Below are 18,029 nucleotides of genomic sequence, written 5' to 3' on the forward strand. Positions count from 1 at the left end.
GATAGTAGCATTAGTAATGCAGGTAATGAAATACCAGAGTGTTGATTATACAGATGTCGTCAGAGCAATTAGCTAATGTAAACCGTCTGCCAAGTTGATACATAATATTTAGACTGTTGTCTTTGACCTGTTGAAACAGTGATTCAGAAAGGGCTGACTGTGGTACAGTGGATGGATTGGCCCATGTAGCTCTATTCTGGTTTGCTGCTGCTCCCTGTCCCCTAATGTCTGCTGCCCCACTCTGCTTAATGGTACCTGTGACCCTGAAGGGCATTCTTTGTTGCCAGTGCAAAGTAGACTCTTTTCCCTTGGAGACTTGATATGTACCAGGAGTTGTGGCAGCATGAGTGGGATGCGTGAGAATGTAGATCTGCTTTTGGGAAAAAGATCATGCGGTTGCTTTTATCTCAACCACTGCTTGCAAACTCAAGCCACCTTTAACCCATCACCACCAAGCTGTGGAAGAAGTGCTGTGGGACCTCTAGAACAGTGGGAACCTCCAGCTTTAATTGGGTCATAGTACAGTTCCTCATACACACGTCAATGATCTACACTGTGTCCCAACATGGGCATCTTATACTAGCAGAACAGTTGGAAAGCTCAGTGGTTTAGATCTCTGGCTGCAAAGTCAAAGGTTGGGAGTTCAATTCCCCGCTGTGCCTCCTTGACAGGGCCTGGACTTGATGACCCATAGGGTCCCTTCTATCCCTGCAGTTCTAAGGTTGTTGTCATTATTCCAAATCCATACTCAACACTTCCATGATGTTTGGGGTTCAGATCAACCCTGGGACAGCTGCTGGCATAAATCATGCTATGATAAGATGATCAAATGGCTAATGAAGTTAGGTTGGGATGAAGACTAATGTCACATTCCTAATTTTGTAATGATATTTGGCCATTCAAACAGTCATTAAACAGTCCAGAAAGGTTACATTGGGATGAATCACACATTCTGACTGTGATTCGAATCAAAAGGGATTTGAGCACATGTAATTGCTACATGCTTTCATATTACATCCATCCGTTAGAATGTGTCTTCATCTCTAGAAAGTACTCTCTATTCATTGCAATAGAGATGAAACAATGCCGATCATGACTTTGCCCTTCCATCTTCAAAGCCGCACTCATTAAGATTTGTAAAATATAAGCTCTGTCTCTAGAATAGCATAAATCATTTTTATGAGCACCAGCCTGTCCCTGGCTTGACACCAGCAGCCAGACCAGTGAAGGAATTTCAGGATTTGAAATTGTTTGATTGCTTATGCTCTGTCTGAAGTCTGAGGCCCTTCAGCTTCTTTCCATTTAAATTTGGTAGGTCTGTTGACTAGAAGCAGGAAACAAAACGGTCTTTGAAAAGAAATCTGTTGTCTGCTACTGTTGGGGGAAGCGGTGCTCCACTGCAGGGAAGGTGACAGCTTCCATCTGCTGCATAATGTGAAAAATGTGTATTCATGCTTCAGAGCCATTCAGTTGGAGGATTCCAATGAGGAGTGGATATGCAAGGTTTTTGATGTTTGAGCAGAAGCATAACCAGAAATTTGTTTAATCTAGTTCATTTAATAGGCTTGCAACTCTTGCTGTCTCGGCAAAGCAATGGCTTGTTTTTTAAAACATGGTCTGCAGCAGTAATACACACATACACACATTTGAAATCTGCATCTTCATACTTCCTTGAAAGTTTGAAACAGAAGCATGTGCTGGTAGCAGGGACGAAAACTTTTTTTGCTCCTCCCTTCAGTACCTTCAATTAACACTGGAAGTTCAACAGGGCGGACTTTCCCCAAAGTTGGATAGTGATAGTGCAAAGTTTTATCCTGATTAGTCTTCTCTAGTAAAACAGTTTTAAATAACAGAGGAATTGGTGCCAAAAAAGCAGCAGAAGCAGCAGCTTGTGTGCCATCTTGAGGCAAGACTCTTGCGGTAAAAGAATCATAACAGAGAAACATTGTCTGAGGCTGAACTAAGTGAAGCAGAGCAGAGCAGAGCATTAGAAGCAGAGCTCCCTCAAGAGAAAAAGTCTGTTTAATCCAACATTAGCTCACCTCAGTCCACATTTGGCCAATCAGCTTGTTTGTGCTTTGGCATTGGTTATCAGGAGGTAAGCACAGCTCTACTTGCATGTCTTGAATTCTCTAAAACATTTGCAAGAGATGGAAATACACATTTGCCTTAAGTGGTGATCTGGCCCTTGGTCTCCAAAATGAATGTCGGAGACCAATTGAAATCCTGGGCTTCAGGATTCGATCTTTCAGTAAGGCTTAGACAGTTTATAGTGCTCGCAGATCTATGTGTTTAAATCCAAAGCTGCCTGTGTCCTGCCCAAAATGGAAATTAACTGAAAGTGAATTTTACTGTTACAAGATAAAAGCTGTGGACCTTCTGCTCACCACGCCATCTTCTCAATCTTGCCATCTCTCTCTCTCTCTCTCTCTCTGTGTGTGTGTGTGTGTGTGTGTGTGTGTGTCTTTCTCTCTGTGAGATCACTTTTATTGTTGAATGAGGGAGAGGAGTCAGTGGCCAGAGTGCACAGGGGGAAGCCACAGGAAGGGGTAGAGTCCTCCTTTACCACTTCTGGCTTGAAACATACTGCCAAGTAATGGAAGATAAATCATAACAATGTTGGCTGTAACAACAGAGATAAATAAAGTGGTGCTGACCTTATGCAGGATGATGGTACAGAGTGAGTTTCTTTACCTTAAAGAGTAGAAATCCTTCCTTCAAAGGGAAATAGCAGTATTTTCGAAAGAGTGTGGTATTGGTTGCTATCCTTTGTTTACTTGCTGCTGAAAGGAACATGTGGATAGGAAAGTGCATCACATCTACGTAAGAGAGTGTAGAAATAATATATTACAAATCAAATTGTTACCTATTTGGGGGATAAGGAGAGCATAACTGCACCTTTGCAAATAACATAACTGATAATGTAATTACACCTCCCATGGGATGAATAATTATTACCCATTCTCATTACTTCTTGCATTCTAAAATAAAGCTTTCTTGGAGATGTTGTGTGTGTGTGTTTTTTTAAGTCAGGCAATTTACTTTCCTTATAAGATCCATCCCTTTTTAAAAAAAGAAATGAAACCAGTAATGAATACAACAAAACAACTTTCTAGGAACTCTTTTCCATAAGGTTAGGAACAGTGTGATCCTTTCTTTTTCTGGTTTTGTAATGAGTCTCATAGGAAATCGCTTTTTTAAAAGTAACTTTCACTGCTGATGAAATGATTATCTATGGAAAAATCACCACATCTTGGCACTACTGGAAGTTTTTATCCCAGTACAAGTAGCAGGTACAGAAGCCAAATGAAATCATGATCAACTCACCATTCTCACTCCCATGATCTGGTTTGGGTCTACGCACCTGCTAAAACAGGCACCCTGTACTCACACAACTGCTAATCACACAGACATCTAGTTTTTATATTTAGTACTTGGACATCCTCATGATGTGAAAACAAAATTCTATGTGAAAAACAGAGCTTTCAAAGATGACTTGATATAATCCTTGCAGTCTTTGCTTGAAGAGGGAGGTTTAATAGAATCAGGTACAAAAAGGAGATAATGTGAGCAGAATAGGTAGGTTCCTCTTGGTGTTTATGGACTCTATTACCAGCAACTTTTTATTAGATGTTTCCTTCTTTGTTTTGCTAGAGGTCTGAAGCATGGAGTCAAACCTTAGATGAGGTAATGGTCTTTAGGTTGAATAGATACTAGTTAATGGCAACATAAGGGAGTAATAATGAGGAATGAAACATTGACACAACCAGACAGAATTTACAAAGAAATTGCTAGAAGTCTTCTGCCTTGATCTAAATTATGGGCAGCAAAACTTTAGTCTTCAGAGGGCTACATTCGTTTCACTATAGTCTCTTAGGAGCTGCATGATTATTATGGAAGGGAAGAAAACCGAGGTGGACAAATTGAAACCAAAAATAGTAAAGTCATCTCTCTCTCTCTCTCTCTCTCTCTCTCTCTCTCTCTCTCTCTCCTCTCTCTCTCTCTCTCCCCTCACAATTTCCTTCTCTCTCTTCATCACACTTTCCCCGCAAACAGTAGGCACATTAATCTATGGGCCTCATGAAATTAGACCAAGGGTCACACTTGCCTATGGGCTGAAGTTTCCCTTCACCTGATTTATGGCTGATGTAAAACTGGACATAATGCCTTCTTAGAGCATTTCCATTTTTCGGATAGATTTCTGGATATGTGAGGGAGTGTTATTTTTCATGAACAGTGTCCTCCCCATTTAATGTCTGAGGCAATTTTTTTCATGTCTGTATTAAAAAACCTAACTTGGACTTGTAAAAGGAATGGGTGGCAGGCTTGTAATCATATTTGAAGGATTTGCTAGCTTATGTCAAATCCAACATGGGTTAATTCATTTGACTTAGTTTTCCAATCAGCAAAATCTTTTCCCGAGGCTTGGACAGGAGGTGGTAGATAAATCTATTGGTGTTGAAATTCTTCCCATGTCAGCTGCATCTCAAAAAATATTAAAAACATTAAAAACAAAAAACCCACTACTAGTACCAGTAGCATACAAACTTGAATGTCTTTGCTGCCAGCCTTCCTACATTCTGTCCCATAAAACTCTCTGAAAAGCATATTTGAGTTAATGTAAGTTAATCTCCGTAAGGAGATTCACAGTTAATTTACATGTACTTTATTTTCCTCTCCTTTGATTCTTCATCTAGAACCTTTCTCATTTGACCTTCTCACCCCACAAGAAGTTCAATGCTTGCTGTGTCAAGATAAATATGACTCTTTTTATTTATTTATTTATTTATTTATTTATTTATTTATTTATTTATTTATTTATTTAATCTATCTATCAATCAATCAATCAATCAATCAATCAATCAATCAATCAATCAATCAATCAATCAATCAATCAATCAATCAATCTATGGTTAGCCCCAAAAATTGCTGTGTACTGATGAAGCATATTTAAAAATAACCTACCTTTAGCAAATGTTTAAGCTGTTACACCACTAAAATATTCTAGCTTTCTGTCATTCCTAAAGCTAAGTTTGTGTGTCATCAAACAAAATATTGTCTTCATTTTTCTAACTAAGAAAGAGCTGGTATTGTAAAAGTAGTAAATTGGCTGTACACAAGGCCACTACTATGTTGTCTTTATTCAGTCACCACAGGAGTAAAACAGTGGATGGGATGTACTTGCTAAGATCCATCATCCAGTGTCATGCAAACATTGTGTTGATGCTTCCTCATGCACTGAAATTTTCTCCTCTCTGTAATCTGTTGTGTTGCCAAAAATAAAATAAAATATGCTCTCAGCAGTTTACCAACTTTCCCAAAGTAGATCAGGAAGGGCTGAGGACTACAGGTGGGGGGATCCATCCTAATGGAAGCCATTCTGTCAGCAGAACCACCTGATCTGGCCAGTGAGCTGAAGCTCAATCATTAAGCTCAGAGCATGTCACTGATTCAGTTACAATGCTATAATAAAACATCATATACATTATAAGAATAAATGAAAAGCATCTGCTTCATCATCTCCCCTTCCACCTCTTCCCATCCTCCTTTGGGGAAAAAATATGAGTTTGGCAATGTTGCCTTCCATTTCTCTTAGCCATCACCTCTGTCATCTGACCCCCTAAACTGTGGTTCCTACTACCTTGGTTTGTTTTTAAAAGCCAGCTTCTAGTTTGGCTTGTTTCAGACAAACCACAATTAAGGTTAACAATTTTGTAAAGCTAAGACATTGTCGTTTAGCCATGTCCGACTCTTCATGACCCCATGGACCAGAGCACACTAGGCCCTCCTATCTTCCACTGCCTCCCGGAGTTGGGTCAAATTCATGTTGGTCGCTTCGATGACACTGTCCAACCATCTCATCCTCTGTCGTCCCCTTCTCCTCTTGCCTTCACACTTTCCTAACATCAAGGTCTTTTCCAAGGAGTCTTCTCTTCTCATGATATGGCCAAAGTACTGGAGCCTCAACTTCAGGATCTGTCCTTCCAGTGAGCACTCAGGTTTGATTTCCTTTAGAATTGATAGGTTTGTTCTCCTTGAAGTCCAGGGGACTCTCAAGAGCCTCTTCCAGTACCACAATTCAAAGGCATCAATTCTTCGGCGGTCAGCTTTCTTTATGGTCCAGCTCTCACTTCCATACATCACTACAGGAAAAACCATAGCTTTGACTATTTGGACTTTTGTTGGCAAGGTGATGTCTCTGCTTTTTAAGCTAAGACACCACAACCTAAACCAGAAACAAATTTTCTTCTGACCGAATATAAGAGGTAGGTATCTGAAGGCTTTGAGTAGGGACCAGAGTTTGTAAAATTGCAGAAGTTGGGGAAGAAACTTGGAAGGTAGAAACAAAACTATAGATATATTCCAGTATAACCCAGTATGCTTGCTGTCCATAATGTTTGCTGGCTGCCAGAGAATCTGGGAGAATCTGGGAGGTGGAGTGAAATATGGTAGCATAGATTCAACAATTTCAGTTTACTTCTGAGATTGTATTGGTTAGTAAGAGAAAAAACAGACATGTTTTTGGATCAAGATTGATTGAGGTTTTATAATTCTGTGTTAATCCATAGCTTTGAAAAGTTGTGTTTTTTAAAACCAATATCTCCTAGAATCCCCCAGCCACTATGGCCCCTGGGATTTGTAGTCCAAACATTAATGTTTCCAAGTTCTGTTTCTGCTTGATGTGACATTAAAAAAAACTTCAGTTGTTTTCTCAAGACTTGGTTCTCCCTCTTATTCTTTGAAGCTTCTGAAAAGAAATACAAACATTATAATATAAATATCACAATCAAGATAAACATTAATATAATGTATTTTGTTTAAATGCTACTTCTGTCTCTACTATTTTTTTTTGGATTTTTTGTTGTTCTGTATTGTATTATCCAAAACCCTTAAAATGTATTTTAAAATTAACAAGAACAGTGACTCTTCCTCTGTAGTATCAGGCTGCCAATGAGGAAGAGGAAATGGCATTTCCATAAACGTGTCTTGTCTCAGTAGCCATGTCCTTGAAATTGGTGGTCAAGTGAAACATTAACAAATCTAGTAAAGAAAAGCATGCTTCAGCTTACTCTCACATAATGGTTCAGTAGTACTACTGATTTCCCTGGGCAGCATGCCATTTATTCAAGCACTAATACCCTTTACAAGGGTGGTTTCCAGGTTTCCTCTGATTTACATAATCTGCAGATGATCTCAGGCCAAGAAGGATTGGCTCCAAATCAAATAGGAATTCCCATTCAATCACAGAGTGGGGGTAGGGGAAAAGGTGCTTAGCCAAATCTCTCCCATCTTGTCTTTGTGAATACAGATGGCTGTGTTGTTGTGCTTCCCGAAGATCAGATGTTAACATCATTTGGAAGGAGTGGAATAAAATTTTACACCTTTCTTGCTCTGGTAGCTGTTCAACTCCAGGCTGAATAGGCTAGGTTTTAAATCCATGTACTTCGGTAAGAGCAACAGTATATTTGGCAAAGAAACAGCAGTTCTGCTTCACACATTGGAACAGTTTGCCTACAGTTCGTGGATCAGACCAGCACTGTTGGCTCCTTTAATCCAGCCCTTTGGTGCTCTTCGAGGAACTGAGAATTGCAAGCCATCCCTTAAAATCATAGTTGCTCAATGGGTTTGGAGTTTGTTTTTCCCTATATACGTATACGTCTGGCTTGTGAAAAGTCCAGTTTCTTCACATTTAGTAAACTGTAAATCTATATTTCTCACACAGCAGATCTTGTAAAACTTTTGCCACTTTTCATTGCTGGAGAATCTGCAGGCGAACAATGTCAGCAAACATTTTTAGCCATGAGTCGTTAAGCTGGTTTAGCTCAGTAGGTTGAAGCACCCAATTGTGGAGCCTGAGGTTGGGAGCTGGAATTTTCACTATGCCTTCCAGTAAAAGGGTTTATTGATATCTCTTGGAATATGTATGGCTAATAAGGTTAAATGTCCTGTCACCTATGTGGACTTGGACAAGTTGTATGTTCCCAGAGCATCCTAGAAATAGGGACTCATAAAGTACTTCTGAGTACTCTGAATCCAAAAAATGATGGGAAGGTCATCCTCTGTCAGAACTGATTTGACAGCAGATGTCGGTGGTGATGATGATGTTGATGCTACAGGTTAGTATTCTCAAACCTGGTGCCCTCCAGAGGGGTTAGATTACAAATCCCACAATTCCTTAGGTAGCTGGAAGGTCACAAGCTGCTGTACTTACAAGCTGCTGTAAGTGTTTTCACTTCTTTTGAAGATGAATTGCAAACATACTGCAGTGTCGTCTGATTACACTCTTGTCACAAGAACTCCCAATAGTTCATTGCTCTGAATTTAAAAATAATGAGTTGTGGTCATAGTAACACACTGTTTTAATACCACAAATGTGATGAGATGTTGGTCGATATATATTTCCATAGTTGAGTATCCTTGACCTAAATCAATATATGAACATGTTTTTGGTCAGACTCCTTCAAATTATTTGATAGCTGTTGGTTTAAATAAGTGGAAAATGACCCTCAGCGGTGTTAATTGTGCACAACGAAAAAAACTTAATAAGAATTTATAGAAAGAGGACTTTGTCTTTCAGCAAAAATTAATTCAGATTGAAACTGCATGTTTGAACTGTGCGTAATTGTACAATTTGACTCCCAGAAAGTATACCCAGTGAGAGTTGTACTCCCAGAAACTTTCCCAAATTCTCTCTGGACCCAGTCCAATGTTTAAGTCTAGCAAAATTTTGAGCAGGAAAGATTAACATACCAGGTTCTAAAACTGAGGATTAATCTACCATTATGCTAAGTTGAATTGTGTACGTTCACATGAATGTTGCTATGTGCCATCAGAATCAACTTATAGTGACCCTAAGAAGACTTTCAAGGTGAGAGATTGAAGGAGTGGTTTTACTGGTTCTACATCCCCAATGACTTTCCATGGCTAAACAAGCCGATGCCTACTAAGTCCTAGTTCATCATTCTATCCACTACACCAAATGGGTATCCTTGTTCACATGAGTGGACTCTCCCAGATGTTAGAAACCAACTCGATCTCAGTTTAATTCTTCTAAGCAAACTGCATAAATAGATTAGTTTAAAACTCTTCCATTCTGGTTTGTTAAACTTGATTTGTTTCTGACAGGAAAGGAAAGGCTTACAGGTTCCAGTTCAAGCATCATAGTAACAAAAGGGGTAGATGTTGGTGAACTGTTGCTCCCATCATCTTTTACTATTAAGCTGGGAGCCCACAACCCAGCAATAAATCAACCATAGATGGAAGTTCTTTCATTTGTTTTAGCCGCTCTTGCAAACATAGTAAGCAGTAGCAAGCTCAAGTACTGTAAACTTGTTCCTTCACCACAACCTAAGATTTAGCACAAGTTTAGCATATCATGTGGAAGTGAGAGCTGGACCATAAAGAAGGCTGACCGCTGAAGAATCGATACTCTTGAACTGTGGTGCTGGGGGAGACTCTTGAGAGTCCCCTGGACTGCAGAGAGAACAAACTTATCCATTCTGAAGGAAATCAACCCTGAGTGCTCACTGGAAGGACAGATCCTGAAGCTGAGGCTCCAATACTGAGGCCATCTCATGAGAAGAGAAATCTCCCTGGAAAAGACCCTGATGTTGGGAAAGTGTGAAGGCAAGAGGAGAAGGGGATGACCGAGGATGAGATGGTTGGACAGTGTCATCGAAGCTACCAACATGAATTTGACACAACTCCAGGAGGCAGTGGAAGACAGGAGGGCCTGGCGTGCTCTGTTCCATGGGGTCATGAAGAGTCGGACACAACTTAACGACTAAACAACAACAAGCATATCATGTGTGCAAAGAGTCATAGGCCCATTTTACTACTGTAACACAATTTAATGTACAACCATTCTCTAAATAATTGAAGTCAGCAACCATGTTTCTTGACCTGAAGACAAGCAGGATATTATCCTGTTGTTCATAATGTTTCAAAGCTGGCATCCCTGTCACCATCTGAGAAAAGATGGATGAGAAAGTAATAGAAAGTTTTGTACACTATTAGCTCAGTTGCGAATAAATGTAACTGAGGAACTATCTGGATAATTGTTTTTAAAATAGGGTCTCTCCATCTTGCTTTCTGAACATGAATCTTCCAGAGTACAAAGAGGAAGAAAGTGAAGTTAAACCCAGGACTCGTGCCCATGTCTTTCCTTCAGTGATGTTAACACATGCAGATGTGTATTACTCCTGTAGCCACTATCCAGATTCTGCAATAATTTGCTGATGAAACAAGAAAGTAGCAGTTGTTCTGAATATATTATTTATGCATGCACCGCAGACCGTGCTTTGAGGGAATAGCATTAATGGTGGTGCACTTTTGGGCAAACAGAGGGAAAGGCTTTCAGCCAACTTCATACCCAACATTGAAGGAATAAAACAGGTCAGAAATGAATATTAGATGATTTCCTGGCTCTCTTCCAAAGTGATTTGGCCTACTTAAGAATCAACAAAAACAAAGAAAGCTTTGCTTCACATCCTGATTTCTCCAGGGAGCAAGGAGTGCTCTGCGTGGACTACAAACTCAACCTGATTCTATAAGTCAACAGCTTTTTCCTGTACACACATAGACCTACTCAATGTGCATGTGGTGGAATAAATAATTATATTGATTCCATGTACAGTTTATGATGGCAGTGCTTCCTCCTATATAAAATACATGTGTATTAACAGTGGGATTGGATGAAACAAAAATAGCTTTGCAAACTCGTTTCAGAAACATACACACAAACAATGAATTGTACTTAGATACTTTCACAAGCAGAATGTGTGGCTTGCACTGTTTCTCATGAACAGTGAATTACTAACTCATTTTCATGGAAAATGAGTCTATACTGTTGATTTGGTAGCAGAGAAGTAACTGAAGTGCAGATATTGCATTTTTAACATTTATATTACTAAGCTGAGTAAAAATAAGGATTTCCCCAAATTAATTTTGATCGCTGAACATCCCCAGCTATAGGGTACGGTCTATCCAAGAGGGAAAAAATTCCCAGATCCCATTGCTCTGGAGAGAACAGCTGAACTTTTCAGTGAAGCTGCTGGGGTGTGAGAGGCCACACTCTAAGAATGCCTTTTGCACCTTGTAAGCCAGAGGAGGGAGGGGGAAGGATCATTCCCATGGAAAGATCCACATTGTTGGCTTGGTCCACATACTTGTGTTATTCATACTCTTGCATTGTGGGATAATACCACGGAAAAACATTTCTGTGGTTCGGATCATTGCCATGCCTGTGTCTGAAACAGAGCCAAGTAAGAATCAACATGTGGTGTTTTTTTTTCTTTGAACATGTCAGAAGTACCGCTGTGCAATTAATAAATATATCACATACTTTTTGCCCAGTAATAGATGACATCAAGAATGTTTGGGGTAACTAGCTTCAAGTATTCGATGCTATATGTTGAGGGGCACAGAATACAGTGATGTAGGTACAAAGTTGGGGGGTTTTTCTGCACTCGCAAAGGAAGGTGTCATTGCAAAAACCCTGTTTTCTTACATTCGCTTTGGTTCTGCCAGTTCCATTCTGAAGTCTATTAAATGACTTTCAAGTAACCCACTTCTCCGTGTGACCAGGGGCTAGAGTTTCCATCCATTTTAAGAAGTGGGTGGTTATTTTTTTCCTACATTCTAATCTAGACCCATGGTTATGACTATATCCCCACTGTAGCTTTCCTTGCCAATACAGTACAGAAGAAAGGTTTGCTATTTCAGAAACATCATACAATAGTCTGGCCCCAGGTGGATCTTCTGGACCTATTTCAATTGCTTCACAATGTTTTGGGTGTCTAATTTCAAGGTGTAAGTACTGTATAGAAAAAAATATATTGGAATGAAGTGTCAGAAGTGGTGGCCACATTTCCCTACTGTGGTAGAACTTTGATCTGTCAGACCTTGCTAGTAATCATGAATGCTGGGAAAGTGTACGGATAGCACAATGTCTTTGGGATGGTCCGGTTTTTGCCCACCCCTGTCTAGTTCCTTCTCCTAATGAATCAACCAGGTTTTTACCATCATAGTGCAAAGAGGAGAGCACAGCCTGTGAGGATTGCAGTTTCTACATGACTTTTTGAAAACACCCATGTCTGTATAAACAGCCAACTTGTCTTGTTGCTGTTTGGACAGCTGACGCTCCTCTCTAGGTCATGTTCTTCATGTTCTCCTCTTCTAACCGGGCCTTCTGTTGACTTGACCTGCCTTACTTCACTGGGCAACCTCCCTCATGCTTCATTTCCTGTTATGAATTCAACATGCAGCTTTTATTATCTGCTTACAACCCCCCTCCTCCCTATTTTTAGTACAATTCTCATGATGCTGACTGTTTCTGTTTCTTTGTGTATGTAATAATCTCATTTGATGACTCACTGACTTCATCTGTCCACTGTTTTTGCATGTTGCAATCCAGCTCTTGATATCAAGAGTAATAAGAGGGGAGCTCTCAGGGAAAGTTAACTGTTTTGGACAGCAACTCCCCAATGTCGGCTAGGGGATTCTGGGAGCTGGAATTCAAAACAAGAAATCTGTCAAGCTCTTGATGAGGGATGAATGGTTTAAAAAGAGTTGTTAACTAGCCTGCACAGTGGGAATGATGTTAATAGCAGTAGCAGACTGCCACTGTTTTGCAATTTAGAGATCTAAATTGGGCCAAACACATTGTGAGTCACTTAGGGTCTGATTTATTTTTTATTTTATTTATTTATTTAATTTATATGCCGCCCACTCTACCCAAAGGTCCCTGGGCGGCTCACAACAATTAAAATTCAATGCAATAAAATAAAATAATTAAAATACAGTTAAAATACAATTAAAATACAATTACAAATACAATTAAAATTGCCATCATTAAGACCCACAGTTAATGTTATTTCAATTAAAAGCCTTCTGGAACAGGAAGGTTTTGACCTGGCGTCGAAATATCATCAGTGTCGGCGCCAGGCGAATTTCAGTTGGGAGGGCGTTCCATAGTCTGGGGGCAGCTGCCGAGAAGGCCCTTTGTCTACAAGCCATCCCTCTTACCTCCTTGAGAGATGGCTCTTTCAAAAGGGCCCCCTGGCTAGATCTTAACAGCCTGGTAGGCTCATATGGAAGGAGGCGGTCCTTCAAGTATCCAGGGCCCAAGCCGTTTAGGGCTTTATATGTCAAAACAAGCACTTTGAATTGGGCCCGGACAGCAACTGGTAACCAGTGTAAATTATACAGAATCGGCTTGATGTGCTCTCTGGCGGCCCCACCACTCACCAGCCGCGCAGCTCGATTCTGGACCAGTTGCAGTCGCCGGACCGTCTTCAAAGGCAGCCCCACGTAGAGCGCATTGCAATAATCAATACGAGATGTTACCAGTGCATGTGTAACTGTCATGAGACTCCGCTCGTCCAGGTAGGGCCGTAGCTGGTATAGTTTCCGCAGCTGGAGGAAGGCGCCCCTGGCCACCGAGTCCACCTGGGCTTCCAGTGTTAGACTGGGGTCCAGGAGCACCCCCAAGCTGCGGACCCTGTCCCTTAGGGGGAGTGTAACCCCATTCAGGACAGGGAAGTGGCCCTCCAACCTGTCCGGCGAAGCACCCACTAACAGCACTTCCGTCTTGTCTGGATTGAGTGATGACACCTAACCTACCGCCCAAAGTCCTCTTGCACTTGGCATAGTGTAACACTATGCCTGCAGAAGTTCAGAGTGTTGTGTCCTGGCAGTCAGTATGTCTAACTGTGCAATGAACAGTTCATGCAGCTGATTGTGCATTGACTACACAACTACAGCCACAGAACGGCTTCCTGGATATGACTTCTGCCTTGCTGCAGATTGCACAAGGACCTCTGCAACTTCAAGCTATGCAGTTAAACAACAGGATTTCGACCAGTATGTTTTTCCTCACAGATTTTTAACAATGCAGATTGTATTGGGTCTACTATTCAATGGGATCAGAGCCAAGGGAATTAAATAAAATTGATTGTTTGGGATTGTAATGGTTATAGGCCAGGATCCTGTTCTCTAGAACCGCTAGTGCAGATCTTTTTGCCACTCAGCCACCCACAACATCATGCAAGTAGAAATTTCATTTTGTGGTGGCGATCACTGTTTGCTCAAGCCGTGGGTGAGCTCTCTGCCATCGTTTAAATTGGATCTCAGCCTGATCATTTAGTTTGACTAGCGTCATGTTTTAAGTAGAAAGGCAGGATGAAAATATGAGACTAAAACAATAAAATAATCTCCTCTTCAGCTACAGTCCTGCAGAAGAGAAGGTAGGAGTCCCTATGGCACTTGCCTACGGTGTGCTGCAAGGGAAGAAGGGGGTTACATTTCCCCTCTGCCTCCCCTCCTCCTATTACCTGCGCCTCCCCAGGTAGTTTCCATTTTTAAATAATCCAAAAAGACAGGCTAGGTAAATTGCTTTATTGGACCATCAAAATGTCAACAACAGGTAAGCTTTCAGGTCCTGCTTCCTGTCTTCCTCCTTGATGATAGATAAAGGAACTCAGCAAATGCTCCAGTGGACTGGCGTTGGAGTGGCTGATATGACCTGTGTCTATAGAGAGGGAGTAAGACCGTGGAGTCTGGATCCCCTGAGGTGAAATCTGAATCTTAGGCTCATATTTTAAGTTCATAGCCTCTATCTTAAAACATTTAACTACAGGGTCTATAGACCCAATTAAAGAACAAATGTAGATAAATATTCCTAGATACCTCTCAATGGCCAAAATGCTGCAACAGTCCATTGCACTAGAGTAGGCCCATTCAGTCAGTGAGATTCTGGTGACTCAACTCCTCTGTAAATTGTATTGATTCGAATGGACATACTCTAGTTACAACTTAACTATGCTAAAGTAAGTTGCAACAAGAGTAGGCCCATTTGAATCAATGCAACTTATGAAGGAGGTGACTCATCAAATCCCCACTGATTAAATGGGCCTACTCTAGTTTGACTTACTACACAAAGCAACAGGATTTTAGCCAATGTGTGTTGGAAGGTGTAACATCCCTTTTCTTTGTACATTACAGTGGTGCCTCACTTAACGATTGCCTCGCTTAATGAGGAAATAGCTGTACGATTAGATTTTTGCGATTGCAAAATGATGTTTTAAATGTTTTTTCCGCTTAACGATGATCGGTTCCCTGCTTCGGGAACCGATTTTCGCTTTACGACGATCAGCAAACAGCTGATCGCTGGGTTTCAAAATGGCCGCCGGCTGAAGAAAATGGCCCCCGCTGTTTTCTAGGATGGATTCCTTGCTTTACAGGCACTGAAAATGGCCACCGTATGGAGGATCTTCACTGGACAAGCAGGTATTCAGCCCACTGGAATGCATTGAACGGTTTTCAGTGCATTTCAATGGGGTTTTTTATTTCGTTTGATAATGTTTTCGCTCTACAGCGATTTCGCTGGAACGAATTAACATCATCAAGCGAGACACCACTGTATTGGTTAAATAAAATATTTATTGGTGTTGGCATTTCTGGGGTTGGATTGAAGGTTCCCTCTAATTTCCTGCCAGCATTGGGTGGGGGCACTGGCCTGCATGTGCAGGGTTCCAGCCATGACCAGAACCAAATGGGCAGTGATACTGGCTGCAGGTGTGCGTTACCAATGTACTGCTGTGCAACCTCACATCTGCAAAGCTTAGAGGGAACGTTTGATGGATTATATTAAGGACTAAACTTTCTTTTTCTTTTAAATGTTATTTTGATATGCACGTCAACATAAAATAAATATTGCTGTTACTATTACCACTGCTATTACGATCCCCAGTATCACAACAGAATTATGTTCTTAATTCCATCGTCATGTTCAATTCTTTGCAAATGTGCTACCTATTTACTATTCTGTTGGGGTATCTGTTTTCTTAATTATTGTATGACTATATCTTCTAACAAGTCCACATTCATATTTCAAATGTTACTTATCCTAGTGCTGTTCCCAAGGGTAGCAGAAGACAGGGCTCAGACGTACCTTCCATTGCTCTCCCTCCTTTACAATCCAATTCCAATTTATTTTTAATCATGTGAACCCTAACAAATCCGGATGCTGTTTATTGTCTTACTCAGATGTTTAATTGTAATCCGGAACTGATCTAAAGTCCTGGCTATGCTTTGAATTCTTATATGCGCCAGCACAGATTTCACAACCAGCTGCATTAGAGAAAGGTCAGGTCTGGTTCAGTCCAGGACTTCACAGAAGGACCAGCCCTCCTCTTAAATAAACTGTGGTGGTTGCCTCAGGCAGCAAATGCTGAGAGGTGGGAAACGGCAGGACAACACTGAGGGATGCAGCCCTAAATTCCATGGGCTGTGTCTGGTGTCTGCTAAACAGGCCTGCTTCCCTCAGGGCCAAAGGAACGTGTTGCCTTGGTAGCTTTTTTGCAAGGAAAGTTCAAAAAGGTGCCAAACATTTCAACATCTGTACTTGGAATGGGAGGGGGGTGCCATCATGTCTCTTACCTCAAGGACCAAAACATCATGGGCCCATGTAGCGTCTCTCCATGGTGTGTAACATGTCCACCAACTTAGGCAGGTATTCCAGCTAAAAGTTCCAGGTTGGCCACACCCTCTCGATTAGAGAATCATGCATTCGAAGGACTGCCACAGGACAGTCCTTTTTTTAGAAGGCATATTCCATTTGAAGAGTTGTGCAGATGAAGTCTGATTTACAAATAAAGAACCTGAAATGGGGAGATCAAAGGCCTTGAAGCTACACATTCATTAACACCTGGATGATCCCAGTTTCAACTCAGTCAAATTCCAAGGTAGCCCAAGTCTGTTTAAATCTTAAAAATTATTTGAAATCACATCTGCATGTCTCAATTAGTATATGCAATTGTATGCAAATCACTGCACTCTTGTTCTGCTTTTTGATGATGTGTGTCCTTTTAGATGTTAGGCATTGTGGCCACTCCAGCCATAGCACCTGGTGGATAGAGTTAGTCTGGTGTTTCATTATATGGGGACTCCCTTTGAAAACTTCCTGGACACTTCTCTTGGTCTGGCTATAGCTGCTTGGCTACTGAGTGGTTTACTCTATTGAGAGCACAACTTGCTAGCTTTTAAGCAATGGTTGATTTCTGAACAACCTGTTGGCTTTTATCGGTTTCAGTAAGCACTGAGGGGGCGACTTTCCCTGCACATACTTTTCTTTTTATGGACATAATCCTTAGAAATCTTTCTCTGGGTTTTCTCAGTCTTGCAAGTTGACCTTGTGGAAACCAATGAAAAGGCTTCTTTAGCTATAGCATCTCATTTTTGAAATGTCTCTCCTTGTTCCCAAGGAAGCTTGCTTGGTATTTATTCCAGTTTTGGGTTTCACTCTGCTCATATTGATGTATTTTGTTGAAATCGTTGCTATATGCCAGTCTACTATTCTGCTTTTTAATTTTTTAATTAATGTTGAGATCTCTAAAAGATATGTTACTACCAGGAAGAGGGCATACAAATCTTTTAAATAAGGGAAATAGTGACAGAAGCACTTGCGTTTTCCCTGTAGCAACCTTTAATCAGGTACTTTTGCAATTTTTTCTAATTTATTCTTTCAGGAACTTGCAATAATTATTTCCAGGCGTATCATCTCCTGAACAGAAAGAGTGGGGGAAACACCACAAAACAGATGTCAGATAGCCTCTTTTCAGGCTAGAAAAGAGTTAAACATCCCTTCCACCTCCATGCTATGGAGACTGAGAGAGCAGCAGGATTACTATTCACTACTCTGATTTACTGTTCAGCTGGACGGTGAAGAGATTAGAAAGACCCAGGACTTGGGCTAAACCATGTGCATGTCTCAAGGGGGGATCTGGAGGGTGTGCAGATGTTCGGGCAAAATCTCTGCCATAGATGTTTCCTGAAGGGATTTTCCTACAACCCTCTGATCTCCCCCCTCACTTCAGCAGGTCAGTTTGCACATATGACTGAGACTCTGAGACCCAGAAAGTAGTATGCAAGAGAGGTGAAGTCTGTTGGCCTTGGGAGATTTTCTTAAGAAGCATAGCAGAGCGGTCAAACATGGCCCTGGGCTGCTGTCTGCTGAAGAATGCAGGTAC

At 41.0% G+C, this 18,029-nt stretch overlaps 1 protein-coding gene across 5 annotated transcripts in view; it reads left to right on the plus strand.

Annotated features, from left to right (window-relative positions):
• NHS (NHS actin remodeling regulator) overlaps positions 1-18,029 on the plus strand; it is a 301,101-nt gene that overhangs the window by 201,588 nt on the left and 81,484 nt on the right. Inside the window, exon 1 of one of the 5 annotated variants that reach the window (XM_020789154.3) lies at positions 13,916-18,025. The exons of the other annotated variants lie outside the window; for them this stretch is intronic. Coding sequence (XP_020644813.3) covers positions 17,992-18,025 — 34 coding nt within the window. The 5' untranslated portion in view covers positions 13,916-17,991. Of the gene's footprint in view, positions 1-13,915; positions 18,026-18,029 lie in introns of those variants that run through there. 5 annotated transcript variants of the gene reach the window in all.

Source organism: Pogona vitticeps, chromosome 3, assembly GCF_051106095.1.
Source record: "Pogona vitticeps strain Pit_001003342236 chromosome 3, PviZW2.1, whole genome shotgun sequence".
NCBI lineage: Eukaryota > Metazoa > Chordata > Lepidosauria > Squamata > Agamidae > Pogona > Pogona vitticeps.